The sequence below is a fragment of the Limanda limanda genome, chromosome 20 (assembly GCF_963576545.1).
Source record: "Limanda limanda chromosome 20, fLimLim1.1, whole genome shotgun sequence".
NCBI classification, from domain to species: Eukaryota; Metazoa; Chordata; class Actinopteri; order Pleuronectiformes; family Pleuronectidae; genus Limanda; species Limanda limanda.
In genome coordinates, this window is record NC_083655.1 from 4,963,706 (window position 1) to 4,980,192 (window position 16,487).

The following is a 16,487-nucleotide window of genomic DNA, read 5'->3' on the forward strand; positions in this document are numbered from 1 at the left end:
GTCAAATAGCTGCAGGAACACACACTTGCTCCAGAAAGTGTTCACACACTTTCACGTTTTGCACATTTGTCAACCCCTGTATTTTCCCCACTGTTGCACTTCTCAGTTTTCTTCCTATAACAAAAGAAGCTGCAGGAACAGAAACTACACTGGGAGTACTTGGATCCTTTAGTTTGTCAAAGTGAAACAAGATACGAATGTGAGTTTGGTTCTCCCAAACATTTCCTCTGAGGTCAATCAGAGGATTAAGGGAAGCACTGCTGCTCAACAGCCAGATGGTTTCTGGAGAACCAAACAAAATGTTCAGGTTAATGATTTCTCATGGTTGAACACCATTTTTCCAATGAACACATTGTAATGGAAAATTCCACTGATCAATATATTACAACTGTGATTAATGTTTAACTATGGTTATGACTGTTTTCTGTGCACTTAGCGGATAAAACCTCAGAGTTCTTGCCCTTACTTGGTAATTTCACCTCCTGTTGACCCTGATCTGTGCAACTGGGTGCTGGGGTTGATTCCTCTATCTGTAGCAGCAATGCTAGACCGCAGACGTTTCCTTTGATGCTTTCTGTTATGTTTACCGTTTAACAAAATGTATAAAAAAAATTCTTTTTGATTATAGCTGCACTCAGACTGTGTAAATCTCCGCAGAGCCTATAATTAAAACTCAAAGACAACTCTGGCCTGAGAAACTCTTTATTTCACAACTCAAGATAAATTTCCACTTCAACATGTGGGTGTATCAGAGGTGTTGCCTTATCTTGATTTCAATGGAACTAATAAGCATTGATTTATTAATCAAATATAATGATGTAGCATCTTCAAATAATGTCTTTTTTACAAACCAATAATGAGTTAATTTGGTAAATGAATAATTGCTAGTTCAAAACCATTACTCAAAATAATGACTTTGTAGATCAAAATAATGACAAAGTAAGGTATGAAATCTTTGCATTTGATACACAATGTGAGATAAGAAGATATCATCACGTAAAAGCCATAAAAACAAATACAAATAAGAATCATCAATAAACAGGAGAAAAAATTGCACGAGAGAAAATTATTAAAGCAATATATCAGCATAAAAAGATGACATCACAAGTAAAAATGTGATTAAAAAGAAATCACTGAATCTGCAAACCATCATATGGGACGGACATAAAGTTTAACATGAAAACTTGACTGAGGTAAAAAAACATGTATGTGTATTACACTACATTATTGAGCTGTATTTATGTGTATAATAATAATAATAAACTGGCAGGTACAGGGGAGGTTTGGTACATTTAACAGTATACTACTACTACAACTACTACTACTAGTTCTACTACTACTACTTCTACTAGTTCTAGTAATTTGTGAATATGGGCTATACAAATAAAATTTGATTGATTGATTTATAGATAGTTCTACTACAACTACTACTGCTAACAATAATAATAATAATAATAATAATAATAATAACATGATTAACCTTTACTACGGAGCCCCCCAGGGGACGGGGGAAAAAAAGGAAGGGTGAAAAAAAAACAAAAAAACAGACTTTTGCGAGATCTCGCAAAACTTTTGCGAGATCCTGAGAAAGCACATGTATTTAGGGCGAGCGGATCAGTGCTGGTGTTTATTGTTAAAGTGTAAAGTGAACGCGGGACAGAGGGAAGTGAGGCGGAAGCAGACTCCGACACACACAGGACGACCGGACTTTTAATGAGCGTCTGTTCTGATCCTGGAGCAGCGCTCGTTATAATTATTCGCTAAGAAAATGAACGGAGCAGAAAACATGGATCGATCCTGTTATGTCTCTGTATCGCTGCACAGTCGCCCACTTCCGCGAGTAAGGCGGCTTTCCCCGCATCCGCTCAGCCTCAGCTTCCCTGCTCTGTGGCGCCTGCCCACAACCCGTATCTCGGGATCTCGCAAAAGTATCTCGAGATCTGGCAAAAGTATCTCGAGCTCTCGCAAAACTTTCTCGGGATCTCGCAAAATTTTTGCGAGACCTCGCAAAAGTCAGTTTTTTTTTTTTTTTTCATCCATCATTTTTTTCCCCCCTGTCCCCTGGGGGGCTCCGTACTTTACAAACATGTTTAAATTAACTTTTTGTCTGAAGTGAACATTCCTCATTTGTCACTTCTTGACAACAGACGTGTCTCGGACCAACACACATATTCAAAACAAAAATCAATAAAATTCATACCACTTACTTCTATTAATGTTACTTAAAATGGTTTTATATAGAATCAAATAACATTTTATTCTCATTCAGTGTCACTCTCAACCCATCTCCCCTGCAATTGGATGGTACGCTTCAAAACATCATGTGATCACTGACTAACAGTGACTTCCTCAATAGAAGAATATTAGATGCTTCTCGTGTGTTAATCATGATTTTAGCTGCGATCAAGAGACTTGAAGATGTCGTGCGGTTGTTTCGCTGAGGTTTTCAAAAGCAGATGGAGTAACCCAGTTGATCTGTGACGCTATGAGTAGAGAAACCATTGTTCCTCTCTGTTCTCTGGGGTCTATTCACACATGGAAAGGATATGTGTTTCATTATGTTGTTGTTGTTGTTGTTGTTGTTGTTGTTGTTGTCATTTCTTTGTGTGTAGATGAAGCCCCACGTTGAAGCAAGAACAGGGGAGAACTACGACTTGTTCAAAGCCAAGTTGTACAAGAGGCAGAAGGGGGACGTGAACAACTACTTCATTAAGGTAGAAGAAGTGGAACTGTTTTCTCAGAGGAGCAAAACGAAGATGAACTCGCATTCATCGCATGAACACAAAGTCTAACTCTTGTTTCCTTGCAGGTCCATGTGAGAGCAGAAGAATATTTTCATCTCCGCTTTTACGACAAACTGCCATATCATGGAGAAACCCTTCAGCTGACTGACCTACAGCAAGGCAAAAGCTACGATGACATCATTGAGCATTTCTAAAGGGACTACAAACCAAACAAAGCATCCTATCAGTGCCTACAGGCTGTTCAATCAACTAATCTCACATTAACCCGGCTCTGTATCAAACAATGTTACCCTACATCTAATTGTATACTGTCTTATTAGTGTAGCTCATGATGTTAGGAGAATGTCAACTCATTTTAAAGTATTTATTAACGAGTTATGAATGAAAAATACTTGGGGTTAAATTCTCCAGGATAGCCTTTATCTTTCACCCCTCTCTCTGTTCAATGCTTGGTTGGAAGAGTTTTTTACCAGTGTGTGGGTGAGATAGAGAGAGAAAGAGAGAGAGAGAGAGAGAGACTACTGCCCGTCACCTGAAGTTCTTTACATTAACTTTTAACTGCAGCGTTTGTGAGGTTTCTGTGACTAATGCATTTCCCTGTATAAATCTAGTCCCATGACTCAGACCAACTTCTTCATTAAATGTAAGTGATTGTCACAGAGAAAAAAATGTGAGAAGATGGAAATGTGAACAATGTAACACAACATATCTTTAAAAAGTAATAAAATATCACCCAATGGAAATAAGGATGACAACCTGACAGGCACTGACAGACAGTGAGGCCCTATTGAAATTGTAAGGATTCTTTTTTTTTTCAGGCAAATTAATTGGCTTTTTTAGGGCTTTAACATGCTAAAAATTATACCAAGAATTGCAGATAATTAGAAAGTGGTGAAAATGTACTTATTCTGGAGGAATTTTTAAGGGGCGTGGCAAAATGGCTCAACGGTGCCCCCCGAGACCCCCGGAACATGTTCACATTGACCGATAGGGCGTCAAAGTTTGATTACACTATGAATCCTTTGATGCTGAGCCGTCATCAAACAAATCCACTCCTCCAGTGACAGTTGTCATAGATCAAAGGAATCTTTGATGTCTTGCAAAGGTGACATCACTCTCTCTCTCTCAGAATTGGGTCATTTCCTGAAATCATTTCAACATTGAGGTACGCTGAAGTCATCCATCGCCAAAGGAGGTGATGTTGTCATTACTCCACTGTGCATTGTCCTATCACCACCAAACTTCTGTCTCATGATCAGAGTCCAAGCCTGAACAGCTCTGTGTCAATATTTCCTCAGTTATTAATCATTTTTTTCACGCTTAAAATGCATGTGCTCGATTCCGCTCAGTGCTGCTTTGTAGTCCTAGAAATTTTAGTTGTATCAATAGTCAACGTATAGTGTGTACAAATCCCAACAAACTCGACAGTGCACTTCCTCGGGCAATACACCTCCCAAGCGTGAAGCCTATTATTATTACAGCCTCATTTGTATTCAACAATCGTTCTTTGATTCCCAACAGGGTTTCTACCAGTGATGTTTTTACTCTCATATTCGATCACAGCATTTTAGAAATGAGGAGACTCGGTGATGATAATTGGAAATAACCACACCCTTTGATGTCCTCAATTTTCTTTCATCTTTTACCCAGTAGAAATCCCCAAATTTTCTTATTTTGAATGTTTTTGACGTACATCGTTATGTGAACAACTGATTAATTTACATCATAGAATATTCCTCGAAAAGCAAAGTAACATCTTGTGTAAAAAAACCTTCAGGTCAGGTTTCACATTTAGAAAACAATGAACTGCAACACTGACTGATTGAGGGGGGTGTACATTTGTGCTATTTTCAGGATGCAAGCTGAAAGCCTGGAGGAGAGGACGGTGGAGGTGCCGCTGCTGCCTGAAGGAGTGGACGATGAGCTGCTGTATCTTTACTTTGAGAATAGGCGCCGCTCGGGGGGAGGCCCACTCGTCTCCGTGGAAAAAAAGGGCGACCGTGCCATATTGGTGTTTGAAGACGCAGAAGGCAAGTAGAAAACGTATATTCATCAACGGTGTATATTTGTGATTTGTTTGCCTTTGAAATGAGCTGCAGTCAAAATGTTCATGTTCTTGGTCCAAATTTCTTTATGCTGACATTTTTGTTGATTGTCAACAGTGTATAAAACAATCTGTTCAGGGAAAATGCTTCTTTTTTTTATGGACAACACTTCAAACAACCACAACAACCCAGACTTAGGATAAACAAGTTAAAGTTTTGACAACAAAGCAGGGGATATGTATTGAGTATACCTTAATGGCAACATAAAAAAGATTAGTCAGGAAATAATAAGAGTAAATTAACAATGAACAAAGAAATAAGACAAGGAATAAGGTGAAAAGAGAAGAGAAAAGTTAGCTCCTTAAAAATGCCTGTAGGTTTTTTTCAAATGTCAGGAAAGGGCACCACACCTTGATTCTCTGATCCAGGGTAGTGAAGCAGATTCTCTAAATTCATACACAACATGATGTGTCCAATCCATTCTGAGTAGGAAGGAGGGGCACAACGTAAACATGCAGGGATCTTAATGAAAAACAATAGTATATTTTGGGGACTTGTATGTACATGTATGAGTTATGAATTTGGTGCAGCTCGATTAAATTTAATGGGACTGTTGGACTGAGTGCTATTCTTGTGTGTTATTTGTATGCCAAATGCTAATTCCCTTATTTCTGCTCTGATCATGTTGACAGCTGCAGCCAAAGTGCTGTCTAAAGGGAACCACGTTCTGCAAAATGTTGAGCTGAGCGTGAGAAAGCCTGCCGCAAAGGACCAGAGAAGACTGTTGCTGCGGGGGATAAACCCCAACACCGACACTGAGATGATAGGGCGCTATGTGGAGAACATGATGGGGTTGAATGTGAATGACTACCAACTGTATCCCTTATCAGGGAGAGATTTTATCCTCATTCACCTCAACCAACCCTTGGATAAAGGTCTATAAAACGCCCATAGATGATAAATTATGTTTTTTACATCTGTCCAAATGTTCAAATTATCATTTTCATGTGTATGTTTTTATGGCACAGATTTCCAAACCCTCTCTGAGAGGGTCTCCAGGAGGACACTGGATGGGGCTCAGGTAACACTCGAACAGACTGAGCAAACAGACTCTGTTTTAGTGGAGAAACTGCACCCTAGCACCACGCAACACCTGCTCATGCTTTACTTTGAGAGCAAGCGAGGTGGCGATCAGAGGGTGAGGGATGTCACCATGCTATCGGAGGGCACAGCAAAGGTGTCTTTCTTCGACCATAAAGGTAAGTGTTTGAACCTTTAAAGCGCATGCTATTGTAGTTTCCTCAACAAACAAACAAACTGTATTTCTTGTCTCAGCTTTGGGTTCTGTCCTGGATCAACAACACAAACTTGAGGGTGCTGAACTCTCAGTGAGGCCGTACTTCAACTTCCTTCACGCTGGAAGTGGAAGCCAACATATGACTGAAGGAAACTCGGAGGACCTGGGTGATATTCAGATGCAGACCAACGGTGACAGTCAGTCTTCTTCTCAGCGAACCTCTGAGCGTCTTGCTGCGGTGGTACAGGACACAGCAGAGGAAGCTATAGATGACAAACCTGAGGATGTGGTAACACTATCGAGCCTTATTGCTTTTGCTGACCCAGTGAAATTAGCTTTGTTTAAACTTAGCCCCCTTTCACAGGACATTGTCAAGCGTCACCCAGATTTTACCATTGAGGTAAAAGACGACACTATTCTCATTGAAGGAAGTGACAATCAAAAGTTGGATCAGATAAAACAAACCATTACGGACATTCTCTGCAATATGGGTGAAACTAATTTCACCCTTGAGCCAGAGAAGGCTCAGTTCCTTGCAAGAAAAGAAGTAAAAGAGCGACTGCTACAAACCATTAATCAAACCATGTCACCCACTATTTACTATGTATCAGATTCTAAAGTCGTGGTAACATCGCTGTCCCAGAACTCGGCTCGACAGGCGAGTAGCTTTTTAACGTCCCAGATGTGTCACTTCAGCATGACGTTGGGCATCGAATATGAATGCATGTTATATTGCAGAGAGTGGTCTGAGTTCCTGCAGGCCCTGGATTACTCCTCCGTTAAGGATTCAGAGACAAGAGGGAATATTGATGTGTTGACACTGAAAGGGATGGAGAGCGAGAAGCAAGCTGCCATCCTGCAATTTCTTTCTACACCCATTGAAAGGGAGACAGTGATCACTATGAAGCGAGGTGCACTGAAATACATCCAGAAACATCGTCATCAGCTGTTGGCTGACATGGACCAAGTTTCTATCTTTCCGCTAGAGGCCGAAGACGCCTGTGGTTTAAAGGTACGTTGTTCATCAGGATAATAACATTAACACTTACTTAGTAGGAAATATTCATGCAGAGTTTAGTGCATGTCTAAAAGCAGCTTTTATTTGTAGAACAGACCTGGAATTCCTATTGTTTTGTTGACCTTTCTCCAATTCCTTCCCTTTCTGGTTACATCCGTTTAGAAGTGGTATTGTATAATCATCTGTGTGGCAAAGTTTTTCCTACATTTCTAAATTCTCTGTGACATAAAGAGAATATGATCTGGTTTATTAAGTCAATCGCTGCAACTGACATACGCAGTGCATCTCAATCTCTCCCTGTTACCAGATGCGCCAGGTGCATCCTGTCACTTGAATACTACCTAATGCACACAGTCCGGCTCCCTGCGCATTTAATGGACATTAAATCGCGCTTTGCCTAGTGTGCTGGGCGCAAAACATTCTAGGCAATACTAATACTTCTAAATGGGAACGGGAAATCAAGCAAAATATAGTCCTAATATTGGCAAATCGATTATCAATCGCTTATCGCTCTGACCAGCAGCGATCGCAGATTCCATACAACCCAAACATGTATCAGCAGAGATTTTTGACGGCAGTGGTGTTAATATCATTGATGATTGAAAGCTTATTTGGTTTGAATCCTCTTAAGCTTCTTGCATTTGTAAAGCATTTTCTGTTTCATACCTGACAGATTCATGGCCATCCTGCCACTTGCCAAATGGCTGAGGAGGTGTTGCAAGGCGTGGTCTCTGCCGTCTGTACCAGAGCCATCCCAATAAAAGCTCCAGGAGTTGCCAGGTTTCTACATGAAGCAGATTGTCAGGAGCTTCTGAGGGAAATGGAGTCGAAGTTTCAGGTGTACATCAGCCCACAGTGCACGCCCTGGGTGCCCATGCCTGGCCAGGTAATATAATGGTGAAACAGGCTGACAAAGTTTGGTTCTTTTGTGTTTTTCAAGCTATGAAATGCAGCTCTATTCTTTCACATTCCCTAGTTAGAGAATGAGAAATTATTTGATGAACACCCCAAAAAAATTATAAATCTGAGGTAGATCGTAGATTTGTTAAGCCTCATCACTGTGCTTGTACAGTGCATAAGCAATACATCAATACTTTTGTATATACTGTATTATATAATATAGCTTTTGATTTATATTATATAACGATAATTATTGAATCAAAAATTCAGCCTAAATATTTAGGTAATTACGGTTGTTCTGCAGTATTCACATAATTATGTTGTATTCCAGGACATTTTTGATGATGCATGGCAGATGATGTCGCACAGAAACTTTCAGAGAGGGTCTGTGGATGAGTTACAAGCCAATTCAATTGATCTGATAGAGGAAGCCCAGCTGTCTTTAGCCATCCGGTACTCAATGGAGTCAAGTCAGTTGTACCTGAATGATGAGGAACAGCTGCAAAAAGCCATAGAGCTGTCCAGGAACATGATCGTCCCTGAAGCCTCTTCTAGTGGTGCTGAAAGGAGCCCCCAACCCACATTGAATCATCAGAAGAAGGACATCAATGATTCTTTACAGGAAACCATCAGCGCAGCCAACACCATCCAGTTAGTTGTGTTTGCAGGTTATATCTCTGATCTGACTCGAGTTGAAATCGCCTTTGCGAAGAGGGTCTCTCAGAAACAGATGGAGGAGAAACTCGAGAACAGGAGCATGGGGAACATGTCTGAGTACCACTGGAAGTGTTTGGAGATGATCAAGAGGAAACATTCAGTCGAGATCCAAGTTCAGGGGAACACAATCACCGTGTCTGGATTCAAGCACTTTCAGCCTGCTGGAGTGGGGGATGTGAAGCTGCTTCTGGAGAAAGTCGACAATTCTGTACCCAGGCAGGAAATCCTGGGGACTGTGAAGTGGGTGGTACATGATCAAGCCTCCTCACACACAACTCCATACTCAGATGATGCCACAGTATTCATCGAGAACGCCTGGAGGATGAATCTGAAAAAACTTGACATCTTACTGGACAATGAGCCCCACGTTATCAACTTTGAAAAGATGAAGGAATGCAACGTAGCTTCAGAGAAAACTGTGAAAATCTCAAGGAAACTCATTTTAGAGGAAATACCAGGTAAATGGAACTTAAGTTGTCTCGTCCTTTCAGTATTTTGAAAAATTATGCTCTCTGAATGGAGCCCCACAAGTGACCAAATGTAGCATAGCTAGCTAACACTGAAACAATGCTTCTACCTTCATAACATACTTTACAGTCTGACTAGAATGTCACTCAGTAGAGGGAACACCTCCACCAAATCCCATCAGTCTCCTTAAATTCAATCACGCTGCACCAGATTTCATAAAAAACTAGATATCAGCCGCGCTGCTCGTCCAAACATATGAAGTCTAGCTGAATTTTTTCCCGTTCTGCACAGTTCAGAGCAAAATATAAAAAAATTCCAAACTGAATCAATTCATTTGTTTTTAAAAGGTTTTCATTGTGAAATATTTGCAGGAGCACAATATGCACAGCTTCATACTGTATGACTACTTTAATGCAAGAAATTTCTATAGTTATATTAACTGTAATGAACTTCAGCTGATGGGCAATAGTCTCTCTCTCTCACTCACTAGCGCTGGCAGTGGCAGCTCCGCTGCAGAACCGTGGCTGTTCCACAGGTTCAGGACACGTTGGATTATTGAAAAGTTGAAATGACTACATTAGCTTTTGGTAGCCTATATACGGCAATTTCATTGTTTTAGTTTGCTGGCTATAAGTCTTCAGCTACTTTTTAATTACAGTATATTTGTGCTTATTACTTATCTACATAGCAGTACTATTCATTGACATACTTGCAAACTGTCTGATAATCTTGTCTGTGTCTATAAATTATATTAGGGGTAGAAGAAACTAAATCTACTGTAAAAATGCATTCCTTTGTTACAGAAGAGGAATATTCTCTAATGTCAGGCATGCCTGAATCCTACAAAGTCGATAAGAAATCGGAGGAATTTCGGAATGTGAGGATGAACTTCTACGAGAGCTTCCATGGATTCCGTAGAACGATCAGAATCGTACAGGTGAGAAAATACCCCGCACGTGTTTCAAAATATGAGTTGGCGTGTCACTGATAATATGGACGTTTATTTTTCTGCAGGTGGAGAAGCTCATGAATCGCCTGCTCTACAATCAGTACAATATGAAAAAGGCGAGCATGGTGCAGCGGGCCACCTACCACGTAGTAGAACAGACTCTTTACCACGGCACAAGTGAGGACAGCGTGAAGGAGATATGTGTTCATGGATTCAACAGAAGCTTCTGTGGAAAGAATGGTATGTTTTGTTTATTAACTCTGTTCCGCTTGCTGACACAGTTTGTCTGATGTATTTTATTAATCTCTGACACCCTGGTTTCTTCTCACAGCCACCGTCCACGGTCAGGGGGTGTATTTTGCTGTCGAGTCTTTACTGTCAGTTGAGGATGTATATTCACCCCCAAACCGAGACGGACACAAGTTTATTTTCGTGTCGAAGGTTCTAACGGGGGACTACACTAAAGGTTGCAATTCAATGAAGATTGCCCCATTGAAGGAGAGCGACGATATTCCCCTCAGATACGACAGCGTGACCGACAACCTCACCTGTCCGTCGTTGTTTGTCATCTTCAATGATACGCAGGCTTTTCCGGAATACCTCATTACCTGCGAGAGAATCCTCCGCTGAGGGAACACATCAGCTGATCCATAACAAGCAAAAGATGTGAAGAAGGCACTGCTTTTTGTTTTCATTTTCATGTTGTGCCTTGATTAAACAAGTGTGAATGCTTCATTAAGGGCTAATGTGCTAAAGTGTACCGTTTATTTTTTGATCATGCAAATGTGTGAATCACTATGCTGACTGTTGCATCAGTTGATCTACTTTCAGTTCTTTCAGTTTAGTCACGTCTGATCAGGAGAAACACAAGCCGCGTAACTAAAAATATATAACATTTTAATTTAGCAACTTAAAACATTCAGTATTTTCACATTAAGGAGCAAGGACTTAAAGGTTCAGTGTGTAAGATTTAGTTAGCAGAAATTTAATATAAAATATACCTGGTGATGCGATTTTAGCCTGAAATTTCTGGTGGGGCAATTTTGTATGACGTCATGTCACCGTCACAAAAATAGAGGTAGCTAATTATTATAAGCAGTAGGCCTATATAGACCAGTGAGCTATACCATGGGCTGCATTTTGAGTGCCAGCAGGGAGCAGAAATCCTATTTCAAATACATTTCACATGCTTTAGCGCTCAGCCCGACACAAAGATGTTGCCTATAATCGAGCATTAAAGTAAAATGATTGCAACAAAGTAAAAAGATTAGACAGACACATAGCTCAAATAACTTGGATAATATATTATTATCAACATGGGGCGACATGTAGTGATGGGTCCTCCCGTGTCGAGGCTTCGAAGCGTGTGTCGAGTAATCCAGGATGATTTTAGTGAAGCGCGAGCCGGCCGAACCACGTGACTGTTTCAGAAAGTGGTCCGCGGGTTTGGTGTGCGATTCAAAATAAAAGGGGCCGCGAAATGCAACGGACCCCCCCCCACACACACACACACACACATACACATGTACTTGTCTTGCGACTTTATTGTGCATTTGCTTGCAATATATTCTAGAGTATTGGCGGGGTGGGGGGGGGGGGGAATTCATTTTTTATCTAGTACAAACTTGCGGTATCTTTTCTTCGTACCCCAGCTTCATCTGTGTCCTGTGAAAGGATCTCTTCTAAAGCAGGCAAAATTATTTCAAAAAAAAGAAACCGCCTGAAACCCAGCACTGTTGAAAAGCTGTTGTTTTTAAATTATAATTAATAAACCGTTATCTCTATTGTACGTGTTACATTTTGTCCCCCCACACACATAAGCACAGTCACAAACCCAGTAACACAAGCACATTCACATCACAACCCTCTCACCAATTTGTTTCCACTTTCACTTTTGACCACGCCATTGTATCATAAAGACAGACACCATATTAATAATAATCGTTTATGTATTGGCATCACAAACATCATTCATTCATTTATTCAATTCAAAGCTTCACACACCAAATCCATGGTGTCATAATAATTACATTTACATTTAATGTCCACTTGATGGCGCAGTAGAGCAAATGAAGCCCCATGATGCTTCGGCCCATGAGCGAACCTATTGGATGGAAAGCTTCAACGCTTCATGAAGCTTCATCACGCCATCACTAGCGACATGCACCAGCTTCATCTGCACAACACTTTGTGTTTTCCTCCCTTAACTAAAGAAGGCCTTTAACTGTTTAGAGTTGGCAGTCATTGCTAAGTGTCATGGATACAAGAGTTTATTTCTATATTCATTATATATTATATATTCAAATGAACACTTATTAGAGCAATGTTTTTCTTTTGCTTCCTGATTTGATACACTTTAGATAAGAACCCAGTGTTTTATTTTTCTTCTTTGCCATAAGAGACAGAACATGGTCAGCACAGCTGTGTCCTTCAGGCTCGTCCGTACCTAATAAAATGTTAGGAAACATAAAATATGGCATTATTGTAGAGGAAGTGTTACACAAAGTTTGTATCTTTATTTTCTGTGGATATTCAACTACTGATTTTGAATATGGTTTTGGATTAAACTGTGCACTACCAAGACAATGCATGTACTGTGTGGAGTTCTTCCACATTATTAGTATTTCAAAGCTTATTCTCCAAACACACTCATCCTCATAAACTAATGCTTCTCTCTGCTGGGTGGACCGGATCATGTAGCATGACTGCGGGCTAGCCGCCGAGCTAAGCTAACCACCAGGTACACGTCCCTTTGAAGCACTACTTACAGATAAATACAATACTAAACTTGACTAACCTCAGAAACGGGAGCTCACACGTCTTCAGCCTCTCTGTCAGGAGAACTTCAAAACGTATTATTCATCCGATGTGAGTGAACCTGTCCACAGACCCGGGTGGTGTCCACTGAGGAGATAGCCTGTTAGCCTGTTAGCTCAGGTGACGGTGAACCGGAAGCAGGCTGACGCTGGAGTCGAGTAGCTTCGGAGACTCGTAGGGCCCATCTGAATAATCACCACTCTCCCATGTTAACTGAGGTCTGTGTGGTTCACGCTGATTGGTGCTCCCATGGCACTGGTCTGACGCTTGCCCATTGTGCCCACAGCAGAGACCTACGGCAAGCGAAAAGCGTTTCACACAGTGTGCACACAGACAGAAACACACGAATCAAATGACTCCAAAACAAGACTTTAATGCTTGTGAGTGAAGTTTATTCACACACACATTCACGCTACTTTGCATATAAAATAAAATAAAATATATTTTTGCCACAAAGTTCAGATATGCAGTATTTAGCTTTCTGCACAACAGCGCCATCTTATGTAGAAACGCCACTGCACCAGTGTGTTTCACCTAAATTGTACGAACTGTAGTTTTCTTTAGCCTAGAATGGGGCCTTTATATTTAAATACTTTATATTTACATGCTACTCTACGGAGGCCAAACCGGACAAACTAAACAACTTTGAGTTTTTAGGACAGCTGAAGGCTGCCACATGTTCTCTTTTAGGTTTGGAAGGGGAGGGTGATGTGAGGGGTATTCAGCTGCAACATGCACCTTCACCACCAGATGTCGTTACATTTTAAAAACAACCTTTAAAATGGGACTGACTTTAATTGTTAATTTTGTACACGACAACATTTACTCTCTTCTGTATGTGGTTTTAAAATCAACCATAAATAATTTGTTATCTCTGTGTTTTTTTATCAATACAAGAAATTGTATGAATGTAAATATAACTGACAGTTTTGATTTGGAAACGCTGCTGTCAAACTCTTTCTACGAAAGATTAATATGAACTTTTTTGACCGATTAGATTGTGATGGTCTTAATCTGACTCTGTCTATATTTGCTTCAAGATTAAGTTGCAGTTACTAGTGTCCTAGTTCTGCGTTTCCTCCTCCGACCATGATAATAGTTAACTAAGCGCTGAGAATGGCTTCTAAACACAGTTACAATAACGAAAAATGTAAAATTAGGACTTTATAACCATGAAGGTAATCCTCGTAAAGTCTTCTTAAATGTCCCTTGGATTAATTATTTATGTTTTATTTAATTTGTCCCGCGCAGCTACTGTATTTTTTTACGGATGATCAAATGGGTTTTCCACGCAGTTTAGTCGTTTAGGTTTTTTCCGTGGGGGGTGATTGGGTGGTGCCAGCATTATCTTCTTTCTTAGGACCAAAAATGTCTACCTTCACCCCTAATACACCTCCATGCATATGTAAAGCGCTTTGAATTGTCTTTGTCTGTAAACTTGCAATACCTGTTCAGTCTCGGTTGAACACCTGTTTTCCAATGAACACGTGGGTGTATCAGAGGTGTTGCCTTATCTTGATTTCCATTGGAAATGATAAGCAATGATTTACTAATCAAATATAATGATGTATCTCTAAATAATGACCTGTTACAAACCAAATTTTGGTTAGTTTCTTTAATGAATAATTGTTATCTCAAAAGCATTAATATCTTTTAATGTGTTGCTTTTCTTTCTTTGCTGGTTAATGATTTGTATCTAGCACACACACATGTCGTCTGAGGTCAATCAGAGGATTTAGGGAAGCACTGCTGCTCAACAGCCAGATGGTTTCTGGAGAACCAAACAAAATGTTCAGGTAATGATTTCTCATGGTTGAACACCATTTTTCCAATAAACTCATTGTAATGGAAAATTCCACTGATCAATGTCTTACTACTGTGATGAATGTTTTACTACGGTTATGACTGTTTTCTGTGCACTTAGCGGATAAAACCTCAGAGTTCATTCACTTACTTGATAATTTCACCTCCTTTGACCCTGATCTATGAAACTGGGTGCAGGGATTGATTCCTCTTTCTGTAGCAGCAATGCCAGACAGCAGACGTTTCCTTTCTTCTTTCTGTTATGTTTCCCGTTAAACAAAATGTATAAAAACCTTATTTTTTAACTATTCGTAGCTGCACTCTGAAGCGTTTTTGCTGACTGTGTAAACCTCTGCAGAGCTTATAATTAAAACTCAAAGACAACTCCGATCTGAGTAACTCTTTATTTCACAACTCAAGATAAAGTTCCACTACAACATGTGGATGTATCAGAGGTGTTGCCTTATCTTGATTTCCATGGAACTGATAAGAGGTGCCAGTGTTATAGAAGAAGATGGCACATGATATTTTAATAGCAGGCTGCTGTTTTCAGGGAGACATTCAACGACTAGATATTGCACTTAGTGGAACCAGATGTTTTTCTCAGAGGAGCATAACGAAGATGAACTTGCATTCATCAGATGAACACAAACTCTAACTCTTGTTTCCTTGCAGGTCCATGTGGGAGGAGATGATCATGTTCATCTCCGCGTTTTCGAAGATCTGTGTGGGCGGGGGGGAGGATTAGGATGATTCCAAGGGCCCAGCACAGACAGGAGCACTCAGAGAACACTTATTGTTATTAGTATTAAGTAGTTCATGTAATTAAAGTATTTATTATCAAGTTATGAATGAAATATACTTGAGGTTCATATCTCCAGGATAGCCTTTATATCAGGTCAAGAAGGCAGCTTTATCCTGACGGACCTGCAGCAAGAGAAGAAGGCAGGGGACCCGATCAACTTCTTCTAGAACAGGGGTCACCAACCGTTCTTCATCTCTGAGCTACTTTGAAAAGTTTGAAGGGGCTGAGAGCTACTTGCATCACATCGATTACATTTATTCACAAAGCACTCATGGAACACACACTTGCTCCAGAAAGTTTTCACCGACCTTCACATTTTGCAAATTTTTCAACCCCTCTATTTTCACCACTGTGACACGTCTCAGTTTTCCTCCCAAAACAAAGGAACTGCAGGAACAAAAACTACACTGGGAGTACCTGGATCCTTTAGTTCGTCAAAGTAAAACAAGAAATAAATATGAGTTTGGTTCTCCCAAACATGTCATCTGAGGTCACTCAGAGGATTTAAGGAAGCACTGATTCTCAGCACCCAGATGGTTTCTGAAGAACAAAACAAAATGTACAGGTTAATGATTTCTCATGGTTGAACTACCTTTTTTCCAATGAAAACATGTGGGTGTATCAGAGGTGTTGTATTTTCCTGATTTCCATGGAACTGATAAGAAATGATTTACTTATCAAATATAATGACGTAGTATGTCGGACTAACACACATCGTCAGTGAAGAGGGGGGGAAATCAAGAATTCATACCACTTACTTCTATTAATGTTACTTTAAATGTTTTCATATAGAACCATATTACATGTTATTCTCATTCAGTGTCACCTTATTTCATTTTAAAATCGGTTTATGACTTTGTTGACCTTTGATCTCCGCCCCTCTCCCCTGCAGGTGGATGGTACGCTCCAAAACATCATGTGATC

General features: G+C 40.2%; 1 protein-coding gene across 1 annotated transcript; it reads left to right on the plus strand.

Moving 5' to 3' along the window:
• The first annotated feature begins 4,599 nt into the window (after positions 1 to 4,599).
• On the plus strand, positions 4,600 to 10,768 carry LOC133027240 (uncharacterized). The gene is made up of 9 exons (XM_061094272.1): positions 4,600 to 4,774; positions 5,482 to 5,724; positions 5,818 to 6,048; positions 6,125 to 7,098; positions 7,778 to 7,990; positions 8,336 to 9,179; positions 9,993 to 10,126; positions 10,204 to 10,378; positions 10,470 to 10,768. The coding sequence occupies exons 1-9, from the start codon at positions 4,600 to 4,602 to the stop codon at positions 10,766 to 10,768; spliced, it is 3,288 nt and encodes a 1,095-aa protein (XP_060950255.1).
• The last annotated feature ends 5,719 nt before the right edge of the window (positions 10,769 to 16,487 follow it).